At 45.4% G+C, this 14,055-nt stretch overlaps 1 protein-coding gene across 3 annotated transcripts in view; it reads right to left on the bottom strand.

Moving 5' to 3' along the window:
* prdm10 (PR domain containing 10) overlaps positions 1–14,055 on the bottom strand; it is a 220,397-nt gene that overhangs the window by 89,006 nt on the left and 117,336 nt on the right. For all 3 annotated transcript variants that reach the window (XM_078426637.1, XM_078426635.1, XM_078426636.1), the window contains exon 13: positions 5,954–6,301. In XM_078426637.1, coding sequence (XP_078282763.1) covers positions 5,954–6,301 — 348 coding nt within the window. The remainder of the gene's footprint in view (positions 1–5,953; positions 6,302–14,055) is intronic.

Genomic DNA, 14,055 nt, shown 5'->3' with positions numbered 1-14,055 from the left:
TAAATGGCCTCCCCTTTATTCTTATTATTAAGCGATAGTTTATTTTGTAATGTGAAAGTTAAAGATCCCAATACTGCATTATTTCAAGGTTTTACTGTATCTCATTTCATATTATTAACTCGCTTATTATATGCAGTTATTAATGTGACTTTTGCTATATCTGGATGCATTCAAGTTCATCATGAAAGCTTAAAATTGTACTTTGTCATCACACGTTCTAGATATGTAGTTGTCAAATCAAAGCAGCAACATACTTTCTGTAAATCAACCCTTTCTTCTGGTTTTTCTATCCATCCATCACACCCGATGGCTCTGATGACCAATTTTAGTTGAGCCCTTTCTAGTTCCTTGTCTGCTTTCATCTCTGCTTCTACCTGGACAACTGGGTCCTTTTTGCAAGATATTAGATCATCTTCTACCAACTCCACCCATCACCTGCACTTTACAACAACTCAGCACCCGGCAGAGGAACCAGTCACCTCAAACTTAAATGAATCTTCCACTCATGCTTTCTTACCACCATTCTTCAAAGCACATGGCATTCCTTCAGCATGATATACCCACCCGTACTAGATACATAGCAAGATACATTTGCTATTTGTAGATTGTTCTGGACACGAGCAGGATCCTGACCTTGGTGTACGTACTGCTCCTCCATCCACTCTACAGATACAGTAGACAACAAAATGGCAAACAAGCCCTTCTCATTCATGATAAATAACCATGACAAATAAATGTTTTAAACTTCTTTTCAACCCAAACCTGGCACAGGTTTGCTGCTTCAGCATTCCATTAGGTCCAGTTCCGTGGGCTCTGAGTGACGAAGAGGCCTATGTGGGAGCTGTAGGGTTTGTAGACATGGCCAGTGGTGCTTGAAAGGATGGGGAGTGTGGGAAGCTAGAGGTTGCTCACTGTTCAGTTCCTTCAAGTTCCTTGGCATTAATATTACCAATAATCAACTGTGGATCAACTACATTGTTGGGACAGCCAAGAAGGAAGACCAACGCCTCCACTTCCTGAGAGTCTATGGAAATTCAGCACAACTCCAATGACTCTTACAAACTTCTACAGATGCATCATATAAAGCAGAGTGTCGGGTTGCAATACGTTTGGGAACAGTCCTGCCCAAAACCACAAGAAATTGCAGAGAACCGTAGATGTAATCCAGTTCATCATACAGGCCAGACATCCCACCACCGACTCCATCCACACTTCATGCTGCCTCAGAAGAGCAGCCAATTATCCAGTTATTCCTCCTTCATTCTGCTCCCATCTGGCAGAAGGTACTGAAGCTTGAAAGTACATATTGCCAGACTCAGGAACAGCTTCTTCCCCTCCATTTTGAGGCTTCTGAATGGTTCTTCCATAAGGCACAGTACTGTTCGGTTCACTTCTACTGCATTGAGGATACTGGACTTTGTCTCGGGAGCCGATGCACTATAATGCTGAGAATTATATTCTGAACTCTGTATTTACCCCTTTGCTCTTTCTATTGTACTTGAGCTTGAATTGTATAGTATATCTGATCTGTTTGGATAGCATGCAAAACAAACCTTTTCACTGCACCATTGGCAGGTGACAATAATAAACTTAAACCTGCTTTGTACCTTCTGCCACTGGGCTTCCACAAGCTGCTCCTTTTCTACATTGGGAGGTCCTAGCCCACGGATTTCCCAGAGTTGCAAAGGATGTTGCAATTTTTCAGGAAGCCTTTGACGTCTTGAATCTTTTTTAATGTCCACTGGTAATCTCTTGCAGTGACACAGTTCAGAGTTGTTCTGTTTCGGGAAGGACCTAACCACTGGAGCCGATTGAGCGCAATGAGGACACAGCATTCGAAAGAGACAATGCTGATCTCAGTGGATTTGAAGGATTTTGAGGCGGTAGTGTCGGTGGTACATCTCATAAATTCATAAGTTAGAGGAGCAGAATTAGGCCATTCAGCCCATCCAGTCTACTCTGCCATTCACTCATGGCCATCTATCTTTCCCTCTAAATCCCATTCTCCTTCCTTCGCTCCACAACCCCTGACACTCTCCAGTGGCTGTGAATGCTGTTCATATTACACGTTTCTGAAGTGTACGGAAGGGCTGGGAATTACTGCTGCCCATTCATCCAAGTTATATCTTGTTCTCAAACACTCATTTCTCAGATAGGCAATGGTCAATTTTATTATTGACAACCTCAGTGGCATGGCGACCCACATTTCCCAGCGTCTCATTGTGTACTTTAAATGGAGTGTGGTGTTGTACAGAAGGTAGTTGGTAGTTGGTAGAGGACTCTTGTTCTGCAAGTGTGAATTATTCTCTTGTATGCTACCGAGAATAAATGTACAATGACTTCCACAATGCTCCATACACAAGCTTCATCTGTGTACTGCAACTCAGTACCAAAGACTGCAGTGTTCTAGAATGGTGGCAATTCTGGTTTAACAGTTTCCACACTTATGCTCTAAATGAGCTCCAAAGGTGAGGTGCACCAATACGGCAAGACTAAGAAAAGTGGTGAGGCGAGAAATGTATCCTAGTGTCTGCACTGAGACTGGGTCTCTTCAGTCATTGGTTAAGATCATAGATTCTCAACCATGACTTCTTTTCACCACCACCCCACACCGACAAGTTGAAAAGGCCATAAACCAAGAATCAACAAGGCCTTCGCAACAGATGGTAAAGTTCCAAAACTTGACAGGAACTTTGCTCACAAATTCAGTCTCATCTTACACTTTTTTGGAAGAGGACATCTTGGGACCTCAGAAAACAAAGAAATGTGATAAATTTCAATAAGATATCTTTCAAGGGCCTTGCCCTGCTATCTGTTAGGGGAAATCAAAGCCAGGACTCTCCTCAATCCACCTCCTCTCAGTGATCAAAGAACTACGCCTCACATCACACTGTGGATTCTGACATCTGGAGACACCATGGACAATCTTCATGTGATGATGCAAAATGCAGGGAGCAGCAACAACATAGCTTTATTTGTCCTTAATAAATCATCTAACTATCAATCTCAACCTTGGCTGCTCACATAAATTTTTCCACCTGCTGCCTTTTCCCTACAGCACCGAATAATCCTAGAGGGAAGACTGAGCAGAAAATACGATTGTCAAAAAACACCTTATATCAGACCTAAGGACTGGGCATCAACCTGTCACGGAGCATGTGGGCAGCTCTAAATGGGATAAAGGCCTGGTCACCAAGACAAAAAGACGTAGAAGCTGGACATTCAAATAAAGAGAGAAAATACCATAAAGGCTCAGCAGGTGATATAGGATCTGTGGAGGGAGAGAGAGTTTATGTTAAGCACTGACCCGAGTTACAATTTGTTTCTCTCTACAAATGATGGTATCCCCCCCAGATTGTTAATGTCTGGACACCCAATGTACACGGTGCTTCTTGGAAAAGGAGTGTGGAACCTTGTGTTCATGACACCTCAGTCCAACATACAGCAGAATATTGGGCTGATTAGAGAATTTGAAATAGAAACTTTGATGACAATGTTTGCTCCTAAAGTCATACGAAAACCGAATTATGAATGGTCTTTGGTTGCACTGAGGTATTTTTATCATATCATATCATATATATACAGCCGGAAACAGGCCTTTTCGGCCCACCAAGTCCGTGCCGCACAGTGATCCCCGCACATTAACACTATCCTACACCCACTAGGGACAATTTTTACATTTACCCAGCCAATTAACCTACATACCTGTACGTCTTTGGAGTGTGGGAGGAAACCGAAGATCTCGGAGAAAACCCACGCAGGTCACGGGGAGAACGTACAAACTCCTTACAGTGCAGCACCCGTAGTCAGGATCGAACCCGGTATTGACGTTATTAATTGGACTTTTTGTTTATGAGACATTATCTCTGAGTATTGTGTTTACAGGCTTGTTATTTTACTGTTTTGTTATCGGTACATGTGACAATTAATCACTCTTGGCCACTTCATATCAGTCTTTCATTCTAAAGGTCTTTTACCTCCTCTTGTCCCCCAATGAGGTAAAAGATTCATAAATATTATTTCATCTTTCTACAAAACTCTGCAAACCAAATTTAGTCAAAATTTGATATAGGAGTGTACAGTGAGATACTTTGGCAGAAAGAATAAAAACAGACAATAAAGACTCAATGACTGATGAATGTACCGAACAAAGGGATCGTATCAAGAAAATCATTTGCAAAAACATATGGAATGCCGGAGTTCATCAACACGGACCTAAAGTACAAAAGCATGATGTTGAACCTGTACAAAGTAGATTGAAGGACATTTGAAAGATTATGTTTGCTTTAGGCAAGGTAAGGGGCTGACGTTGTCGACCTCCCCGTGGTGAGCCCTGTCAACTGACCTCAGTCAGGCGAACGACAACAAACAGAGACAGCAGAAGCAGAAGCAGCTTCATAACTTCTGCTGCCTCAAACGCAAGAAGGAGAAGGCAAGGTAATAGAATCAAGGAGACAGATTCAAATTATTGTACAGAGGGTACATGGGATGTGAAGGGAAAACATTTTGTCTCAGGGCATTGTTAGTATCTAGCACTCACTGCCAGCAAGGGTAATGGAAAAATAATCATTCATTGTCTTCAGGAGGGAATTTGATGGGCAACCAAACTTGAATAAGTTAACATAGAAACATAGAAAATAGGTGCATGAGGAGGCCATTTGGCCCTTCGAGCCAGCACTGCCATTCATTGCGATCCTGGCTGATCATCTACAATCAGTAACCTGTGCCTGCCTTCTCCCCATATCCCTTGATTCTACTTGCCCCTAGAGCTCTATCTAACTCTCTCTTAAATCCATCCAGTGAATTTGCCTCCACTGCCCTCTGTGCAGAGAATTCCACAAATACACAACTCTCTGGGTGAAAAGGTTTCTTCTCACCTCAGTTTTAAATGGACTCCCCTTTATTCTTAGACTGTGTTCCTTGATTCCGGACTCCCCCAACGTTGGGAACATCTTTCCTGCATCCAGCTTGTCTAGTCCTTTTATGATTTTATACGTCTCTATAAGATCCCCTCTCATCCTTCTAAACTCCAGTGAATACAAGCCTAGTCTTTCCAATCTTTCCTCATATGACAGTCCCTCCATCCCAGGGATTAACCTCATGAACCTAAGCTGCACTGCCTCAATAGCAAGGATGATTTTATAGCAAGGATGTCCTTCCTCAAATTAGGAGACCAAAACTGCACACAATACTCCAGAAGTGGTCTCGCCAGGGCCCTATACAACTGCAGAAGGACTTATTTGCTCCTGTACTCAAATCCGTTTGTTATGAAGGCCATGAAGTTATGGAGAAAACGTAGGAAATAGAATTGACAAGATTGTTATAATAGACGCTGGCAGATTTTGATGAGCCAAATGGTGTCCACCTGTGCTGCAGATTATAACTGTATTCTTAACCTCAAGAGAAGCCAGGGATCTGGGGTGGATCTGTGAGTGTTCAGGATGAACAAAGTTGATGAACAAATGATTTTTGACCTGATTCACCACACATCGTCGTCATTGCCACTTTCCAACAACTTCTTTATTTTACTTTTTCCTTGCTTGTTATTTTTATTTAGTTTCACCTTCTCTACTTTTGGTGTGAGCTTTTCCTATCTTGCATTTTCTTCCTGAGCCAGCCTATATTATCTCACAATTTCATACTTTTTTCTGCAAATGCACCATAGAAAGGAATTCCTTGCATATTTTGTTTATGGGAGGTTTTTGCCAAAGAAAATGGTTGGGACAAAGTCCATTCAGTATTTTAAGGAAAATAGACTTGCTTAACATATGAGAAGATGTTAATTTACGAGAGAGAAAAAGCAAGGCTTGGAATTAGTTTGGATTGCTCTGAGAAAGAACATGCAACGGATCCACCGGCAAAATCTGAAAGCCCAAAAGATTTGTTAAGTGCAGGCATCAAAGTCATAGAGAACTACTTTGACTTTCAAAATGTCCGAAACAGAAGCACTCACCTGGATGAAATCTGGAAATTGTTTTTTACAGGAGGGACAGGTAAAACAGCCGTTAGTAACATGAACTGCGACATGTTCTTTGAGGAGATCCAGTCTATCAAAAGATTCTGTGCAGAAAATACAGGAGTACGTTTTCTGATCAGAGTGAAATTTCATGTGTGAATCGAGAGCCGAACTGGTTATGAAGCCTTTGTTACAGATATCACAGGTCAGTGGATAGTTGCCCTCCCGCCCATGGAAGTGCAGGTGCTGATCCAACTTCTCCTTCTCCCGAAATGCCTTCCCACAGTGCAGACATTTAAATGGTCGAAAAGTTTTACGTATAAAGAGATGATGTAGAGCAGCATTCTAAAGGGAAAAAAAGAGAAAGGGGATTTTTATATACATCCATCTAGCTTAAATATGAAGCTCATATTTAGTTCAGAGATACAGCATGGAAACAGGCCCTTTGGCCCACTGAGTCCATGCCATCCATTGATCACCCATTCACACTAGTTCTATGTTATCTTACTTTCATGTCCACTGCTTACACACTAGGGGCAATTTTAAAACAGGACAATTTTTAAAGAGAGCAATTAACCTACAAACCCACATGTCTTTGAGACGTGGAAGGAAACCAGAGCAGCCGGAGGAACCTCATGCGGTCACAGGGAGAACGTGCAAACTCCATGCAGAGAGCGCCCAAAGACAGATTGAACCCAGGTCTCTGGCACTGTGAGACAGCAGCTCTACCTGCTGCATCAATGTGCAACACATTATTATCTAACAGCACTCATTGAAATCCTACAGTATTCCAACCCGTTACTGAAAAACAAAAAACTATAGATGCTAGTAACCTTGCGATATAATCAGAAAATGCTGGAAAAACTCAGGTCAGGCAGACCCTGTGGACAGAGAAACAGAGTTACTGTTGTATAAACAGATTTTTGTCATTTCTCATAAGATTGTGTTATATAGACAACAAACAATAGGTGCAGGAGTAGGCCATTCGGCCCTTCAAGCCAGCACCACCATTCAATGTGATCATGGCTGATCATTCTCAATCAGTACCCCGTTCCTGCCTTCTCCCCATTCCCCCTGACTCCACTATCCTTAAGAGCTCTATCGAGCTCTTTCTTGAAAGCATTCAGAGAATTGGCCTCCACTGCCTTCTGAGGCAGAGAATTCCACAGATTTACAACTCTCTGACTGAAAAGGTTTTTCCTCATCCCTGTTCTAAATGACCTATCCCTTATTCTTAAACTGTGGCCCCTGGTTCTGGACTTCCCCAACATTGGGAACATGTTTCCTGCCTCTAACGTGTCCAACCCCTTAATAATCTTATATGTTTCAATAAGATCCCCTCTCATCCTGATGCTGGATTATACTGTAGACACAAAATGCTGGAGTACCTGCAAAGGGTTTGAAGAAGGGTTCCGACCCGAAACGTCAGCTATTCCTTTTCTCCAGAGATGCTGCCAGTAGCATCTTTTCTCCTGAAATGCTGTTACTCCAGCATTTTGTCTAAAACCCCTAATGATTTCCGTGCCACTACGCCCAAATCCTAACACAATACCAGGTCAGGCCATCAATAACAAACAATGTGACTAGAATCAAATCCTATGTCAGACAGGTACCTCTGACAACACCACATTATTACGGTATTTTCAGAATCAACAGGTTTTACTGCAGGCTTGGTGACCCTCCAAATTAATGAAGATATGCTGGTGTTGGGTCTCCTGCCACTTTATCCCAGCATCAGCGAGCAAACCATTGGCTGCCTTTTCAGGACACATTCCGGCCCCACTGACAATAAGTAACTGTGGCCAGAGGCATGCATAAAGGAATAGCCTGCTATGAAATGAACTGTTCAGATTGTTCAGGTAGAACACCACACAACTATATCATCAAATTCAACAACTCGGGAACCATTTGACAACAGGACGAGAATAAACACATTCTCCGGCCATAGTAAAGCAGCTGAGAGCAATTTGACCGGTTTACATTAAAGCTTCAGCATCACACATTCAGAAGTTATGAAACAAAGACAACAAGTCCACAGATTTTCCTGCATAATTTTACATAATGTCCTCCGCCCAACAAACCCGCACCTCCAATTACTTGAGCAAGCAACACATTCTCCAACCATTTGTAATTGATCAATATGTGTTAAAAATTGCTGAAACATTCGCCAAAGCAGGGAACTGGATTCCAAACATCACAACCAGAATAAAACACAAACTATCAGCACACTGTTTGACATTAGTGATGTGAACTGTGGCACTCAGCGTTTATTACAAAGGACAACATCACAGGCTTCAATTTGTACCTATTGAAGATAGTCCTCAGATGGAGGTACGATGGTTCCACCATCCTCTCACACTGCACCCCACAGTCCTTCACACACGCCCGGCCCAGTCCCCCACACACGCCCGGCCCACAGTCCCCCACACACGCCCGGCCCACAGTCCCCCACACACGCCCGGCCCAGTCCCTCACACACGCCCGGCCCCCAGTCCCCACACACGCCCGGCCCCCAGTCCCCCACACACGCCCGGCCCCCAGTCCCCACACACGCCCGGCCCACAGTCCCTCACACACGCCCGGCCCAGTCCCCCACACACGCCCGGCCCACAGTCCCCCACACACGCCCGGCCCACAGTCCCCCACACACGCCCAGCCCCTCTCACACACGCCCGGCCCACAGCCCCCCCACACACGCCCGGCCCACAGCCCCTCACACACGCCCGGCCCAGTCTCCCACACACGCCCGGCCCACAGCCCCTCACACACGCCCGGCCCAGTCCCCCACACACGCCCAGCCCCCCTCACACACACGCCCGGCCCACAGTCCCCACACACGCCCGGCCCACAGTCTCTCACACACGCCCGGCCCACAGTCCCTCACACACGCCCGGCCCAGTCCCCCACACACGCCCGGCCCACAGTCCCCACACACGCCCGGCCCACAGTCCCTCACACACGCCCAGCCCACAGTCCCCCACACACGCCATCTCTCTGGCTCTTCACACTGTCCTAACTCACCTGGAGGGACAGGGCACGTACATGAGGATGCTATTCATTAACTATAGCTCTGCCTTCAACACGGTCATCCCCACCAAGCTCATCACCAAACTCCACCAGCTAGGCCTCAGCGCGTCGTTATGCGACTGGATCCTGAACTTCCTGCTGGAGCGACCGCAGGCAGTGAGAATGGGCCCGCACCTGTCCTCCACTATCACCCTGAGTACCGGCACACCACAGGGCTGTGTTCTGAGCCCCATGCTCTACTCCCTCTTCACACAAGACTGTGTTCCTGCATTCGACACCAACACCATTGTCAAGTTTGCAGACGACACAAAAGTGATCGGGCTGATCACCAACGGTGATCGGGCTGATCACCAACGGTGATGAAACAAACTACAGAGCGGAGGTGCAGAACCTGGCGGTCTGGTGCTCAGATACCACCAGATACCTGTCCTAAATACTACCAAGACCAAGGAGCTGATCATCAACTTCCATAGGTCATACAACGGGGAATACGCCCCGATCTTTATCAACAGGGACAGTGTGGAGAGAGTGTCCAGCTTCAAGTTTCTGGGCACTCACATTTCGGAGGACCTAACATGGTCCAATAACACTGCTGTGCTGGTCAAGAAGGCACAGCAACGACTGTTCTACCTAAGAACACTGAAAAAGTCTGGTCTACCCCAACAGCTGCTGACGACCTTCTACCGCTGTACCATAGAGAGCATCCTAACACATGATCCCTGTGTGGTATCTCAGCTGCACGGAGGCAGAGAGGAGAGCTCTTCAGCGGGTAGTCCATAGAGCTCAGAGGACTATCGGAACACAGCTACCAGCCTTGGAGGGCATCTACAATACACGATGCCTCAGAAAAGCCACCAGCATCCACAAAGACTCATCACACCCCTGCAACAGTCTGTTCAAACTTCTACCATCAGGCAGATGATACAAGGCCTTCTACGCCCGCACCTCCAGACTCAGGAACAGCTTCATCCCCAGGGCCATAGCTGCTATGAACCGGTCCTGCTGAGCCGGATGGTCACATCGCACAGTGAACCGGCACAGACCTACTTGCACTTTATTCTGTTTTAAAACTGTTCTAATTTGTTTCATTGGGTTGTTTAAATGAATACTGACTAGCTAATTAATTTATTGCATCGTATGGGAGGCGCATTCCCAATCTCGTTGTACCCCTGTACAATGACAATAAAGATATATTGTATTGTATTATATACACGCCCGTCCCCCCTCACACACCCAGCCCCCCCCCTCACACACGCCTGGCCCACAGTCCCTCACACCCCCAGCCCCCCTTACACACAACCAGCCCCCCTCCCATGCCCTCTTCCCTCTCACACACTCAGTCACAGTTATAAAAGCATGGAAACAGGCCCTTCAGTCCAACACAAACACGTTTATACTCCATTCAAGCTAGTCCAATTTGTTGACCCTGTCTTCATCCAACTATTTTAAAGCTAATAGAACTTTGGTTCTGGATCCCAAAAGGCTTGCGCACTGACACTTCGCTAACTTGCCCTTCCCGATTTCTTAAGAGTCGATCAATCTTTGCCCTCACCCTTGTAGGGCTTCCTCCACATTGCCTAAGGAAACTTTCCTGAACACATTTGACAAATTCCACCCCATTGACACTAGGGCAGTCCCAGTCTATATTGGGAAAGTTAAAATCCCCTACAATGACAAAGGATACTTGACCGGGGAGACCGGAGATAGGAAGAGCCATAGTAGTGGGTGACTCCATTGTCCGAGGTACGGACAGAAGATTTTGTGGCTGCAGGCGGGACTTGAGGATGGTCTGTTGCCTCCCTGGTGCCAGGGTTCAAGACATCACGGACGGGCTTCAGAACATCCTAGTGAGGGAAGGCGATCAACCGGAAGTAGTTGTGCATGTGGGCACGAACGACGTCGGGAGGAAGAGGAAGGAGATACTGCAACGTGAGTTAGAGAGTTAGGAAGAAGACTGAGAAGTAGGACGTCGAGGGTGGTTATCTCTGGACTGTTACCTGTACCTCGTGCTGGTGAGGGCAGGAACAGAGAGATCGGGGATATGAATGTATGGCTGAGGGGCTGGTGCAGGGAGCAGGGATTTAGATTTCTAGACCACTGGGATCTCTTCTGGGGTAGGGGTGACCTGTACAAAATGGACGGGTTGCACCTTAACAGCAGGGGGACCAACATTCTGGCAGGCAGGTTTGCTAGTGCTACATGTGTGGCTTTAAACTAAGTAGTGGGGGGGAGGGGTTGACAAATTGGGAATATGAAGATGGAGTTAATGGAGAAGCGAAAACAGGAGAAATTGCAAAAGACTCTCGAATAAATGAGAAGGGAAGTTCTAGATGGGATAAGAGAGTAAGGTGTGAGAGGGGAGGTGAATACAGAAGTTAAAGTGTTGTATTTAAACGCACAAAGTATAAAAAAAATAACGTGGATGAGCTTGAGGCTCAGTTAGACATTGGCAAGTATGATGATGTGGGAATCACAGAGACATGGCTATAAGAGGACCAGGGCTGGGAGCTGAATATTCAGGGGTACACTACGTATAGAAAAGGCAGACAGGTGGCAGAGGGGGTGGGGTCGCTCTGTTGGTAAGGAATGATATTCACTCCATTGCAAGGAGTGACATAGAATCAGGAGATGTAGATTCAGTATGGATAGAAATGAGGAATTGTAAGGGTAAAAAGACCCTAATGGGAGTTATCTACAGGCCCCCAAACAGTAGCCTCGACATAGGGTGCAAGTTGAATCAAGAGCTAAAATTGGCATGTCGCACATGTAATGCTACGGTGGTTATGGGAGATTTCAACATGCAGGTAGACTGGGAAAATCAGGTTGATAATGGACCCCAGGAAAGAGAGTTTGTGGAGTGCCTCCGAGATGGATTCTTAGAACAGCTTGCACAGGAGCTTACCAGGGAGAAGGCAATTCTGGACTTAGTGTTGTGTAATGAACCTGATCTGATAAGGGGACTCGAGGTAAAAGAGCCATTAGGAGACAATGATCACAATACGATAAGTTTTACTCTACAAATTGAGAGGGAGAAGGGATAATCGGAAGTGTCAGTATTACAGTATAGGAAAGGGAATTACAGAGACATGAGACAGGAGCTGGCCAGATTTGACTGGAAGGAGGCCCTAGCAGGGAAGACGGTGGAACAGCAATGGCAGGTATTCCTGGGAACAATGCAGAAGTTGCAGGATCAATTTATCCCAAAGAGGAGGAAAGATTCTAAGGGGAGTAAGAGGCACCCGTGGCTGACAAGGGAAGTCAAGGACAGCATAAAAATAAAAGAGAAGAGGTACAACATAGCAAAGAAGAGTAGGAAGCCAGAGGATTGGGAATCTTTTAAAGAGCAACAGAAGATAACTAAAAAGGCAATATGGGGAAAAAGATGAGGTACGAGGGTAAGCTAGCCAATAATATAAAGGAGGATAGTAAAAGCTTTTTTTGGTATGTGAAGAGGAAAAACATAGTCAAGGCAAATGTGGGTCCCTTGGAGACAGAAGCAGGGGAATTTATTATGGGGAACAAGGAAATGGCAGATGAGTTGAACCGGTACTTTGGATCTGTCTTCACTAAGGAAGATACAAACAATCTCCCGGATGTTCTAGTGACCAGAGGTCCTAGGGTGACGGAGGAACTGAAGGAAATCCACATTAGGCAGGAAATGGTGTTGAGTAGACTGATGGGACTGAAGTCTGATAAATCCCCAGGGCCTGATGGTCTGCATCGCTGGGTACTTAAGGAGGTGGCTCTAGAAATTGTGGATGCATTGGTGATCATTTTCCAATGTTCTATAGATTCAGGATCAGTTCCTGTGGATTGGAGGGTAGCTAATGTTATCCCATTTTTTAAGAAAGGAGGGAGAGAGAAAACAGGAAATTATAGACCAGTTATTCTGACATCAGTGGTGGGGATGATGCTGGAGTCAATTATAAAAGACAAAATTGCAGAGCATTTGGATAGCAGTAACAGGATCGTTCCGAGTCAGCATGGATTTACGAAGGGAAAATCATGCTTGACTAATCTTCTGGAATTTTTTGAGGATGTAACTAGGAAGATATACAGGGGAGAGCCAGTGGATGAAAGCCTTCGACAGGGTCCCACATAGGAGATTAGTGGGCAAAATTAGAGCACATGGTATTGGGGGTAGGGTACTGACATGGAAAGAAAATTGGTTGATAGACAGAAAGCAAAGAGTGGGGATAAATGGGTCCCTTTCAGAATGGCAGGCAGTGACTAGTGGGGTACCGCAAGGCTCAGTGCTGGGACAGCAGCTATTTACAATATACATTAATGACTTGGATGAAGGGATTAAAAGTACGATTAGCAAATTTGCAGATGATACAAAGCTGGGTGGTAGTGTGAACTGTGAGGAAGATGCTATGAGGTTGCAGGTTGACTTGGACAGGTTGTGTGAATGGGCGGATGCATGGCAGATGCAGTTTAATGTGGATAAGTGTGAGGTTATCCACTTTGGTGGTAAGAATAGGAAGGCAGATTATTATCTGAATAGAGTCAAGTTAGGAAAAGGGGACATACAACGAGATCTGGGTGTCCTAGTGCATCATTCACTGAAAAGAAGCATGCAGGTACAGCAGGCAGTGAAGAAAGCCAATGCAATGTTGGCCTTCATAACAAAAGGAGTTGAGTATAGGAGCAAAGAGGTACTTCTGCAGTTGTACAGGACCCTAGTGAGACCGCACCTGGAGTACTGTGTCTAGTTTTGGTCTCCAAATTTGAGGAAGGATATTCTTGCTATTGAGGGCGTGCAGCGAGGGTTTACTAGGTTAATTCCCGGAATCGTGGGACTGTCGTATGTTGAAAGACTGGAGCGACTAGGCTTGTATACACTGGAATTTAGAAGGATGAGAGGGGATCTTATCGAAACATATAAGAATATTAAGGGGTTGGACACGTGAGAGGCAGGAAACATGTTCCCAATGTTGGGGGAGTCTAGAACCAGGGCCCACATTTTAAGAATAAGGGGGAGGCCATTTAGAACGGAGATGAGGAAAAAAGTTTTCAGTCAGAGAGTTGTAAATCTGTAGAATTCTCTGCCTCAGAAGTGGGTGGAGACC

Source organism: Rhinoraja longicauda, chromosome 32, assembly GCF_053455715.1.
Source record: "Rhinoraja longicauda isolate Sanriku21f chromosome 32, sRhiLon1.1, whole genome shotgun sequence".
Classification (NCBI taxonomy): Eukaryota; Metazoa; Chordata; class Chondrichthyes; order Rajiformes; family Arhynchobatidae; genus Rhinoraja; species Rhinoraja longicauda.
Note: the sequence above shows the minus strand (reverse complement) of the source record. Positions and strands in the feature narration are given on the sequence as shown.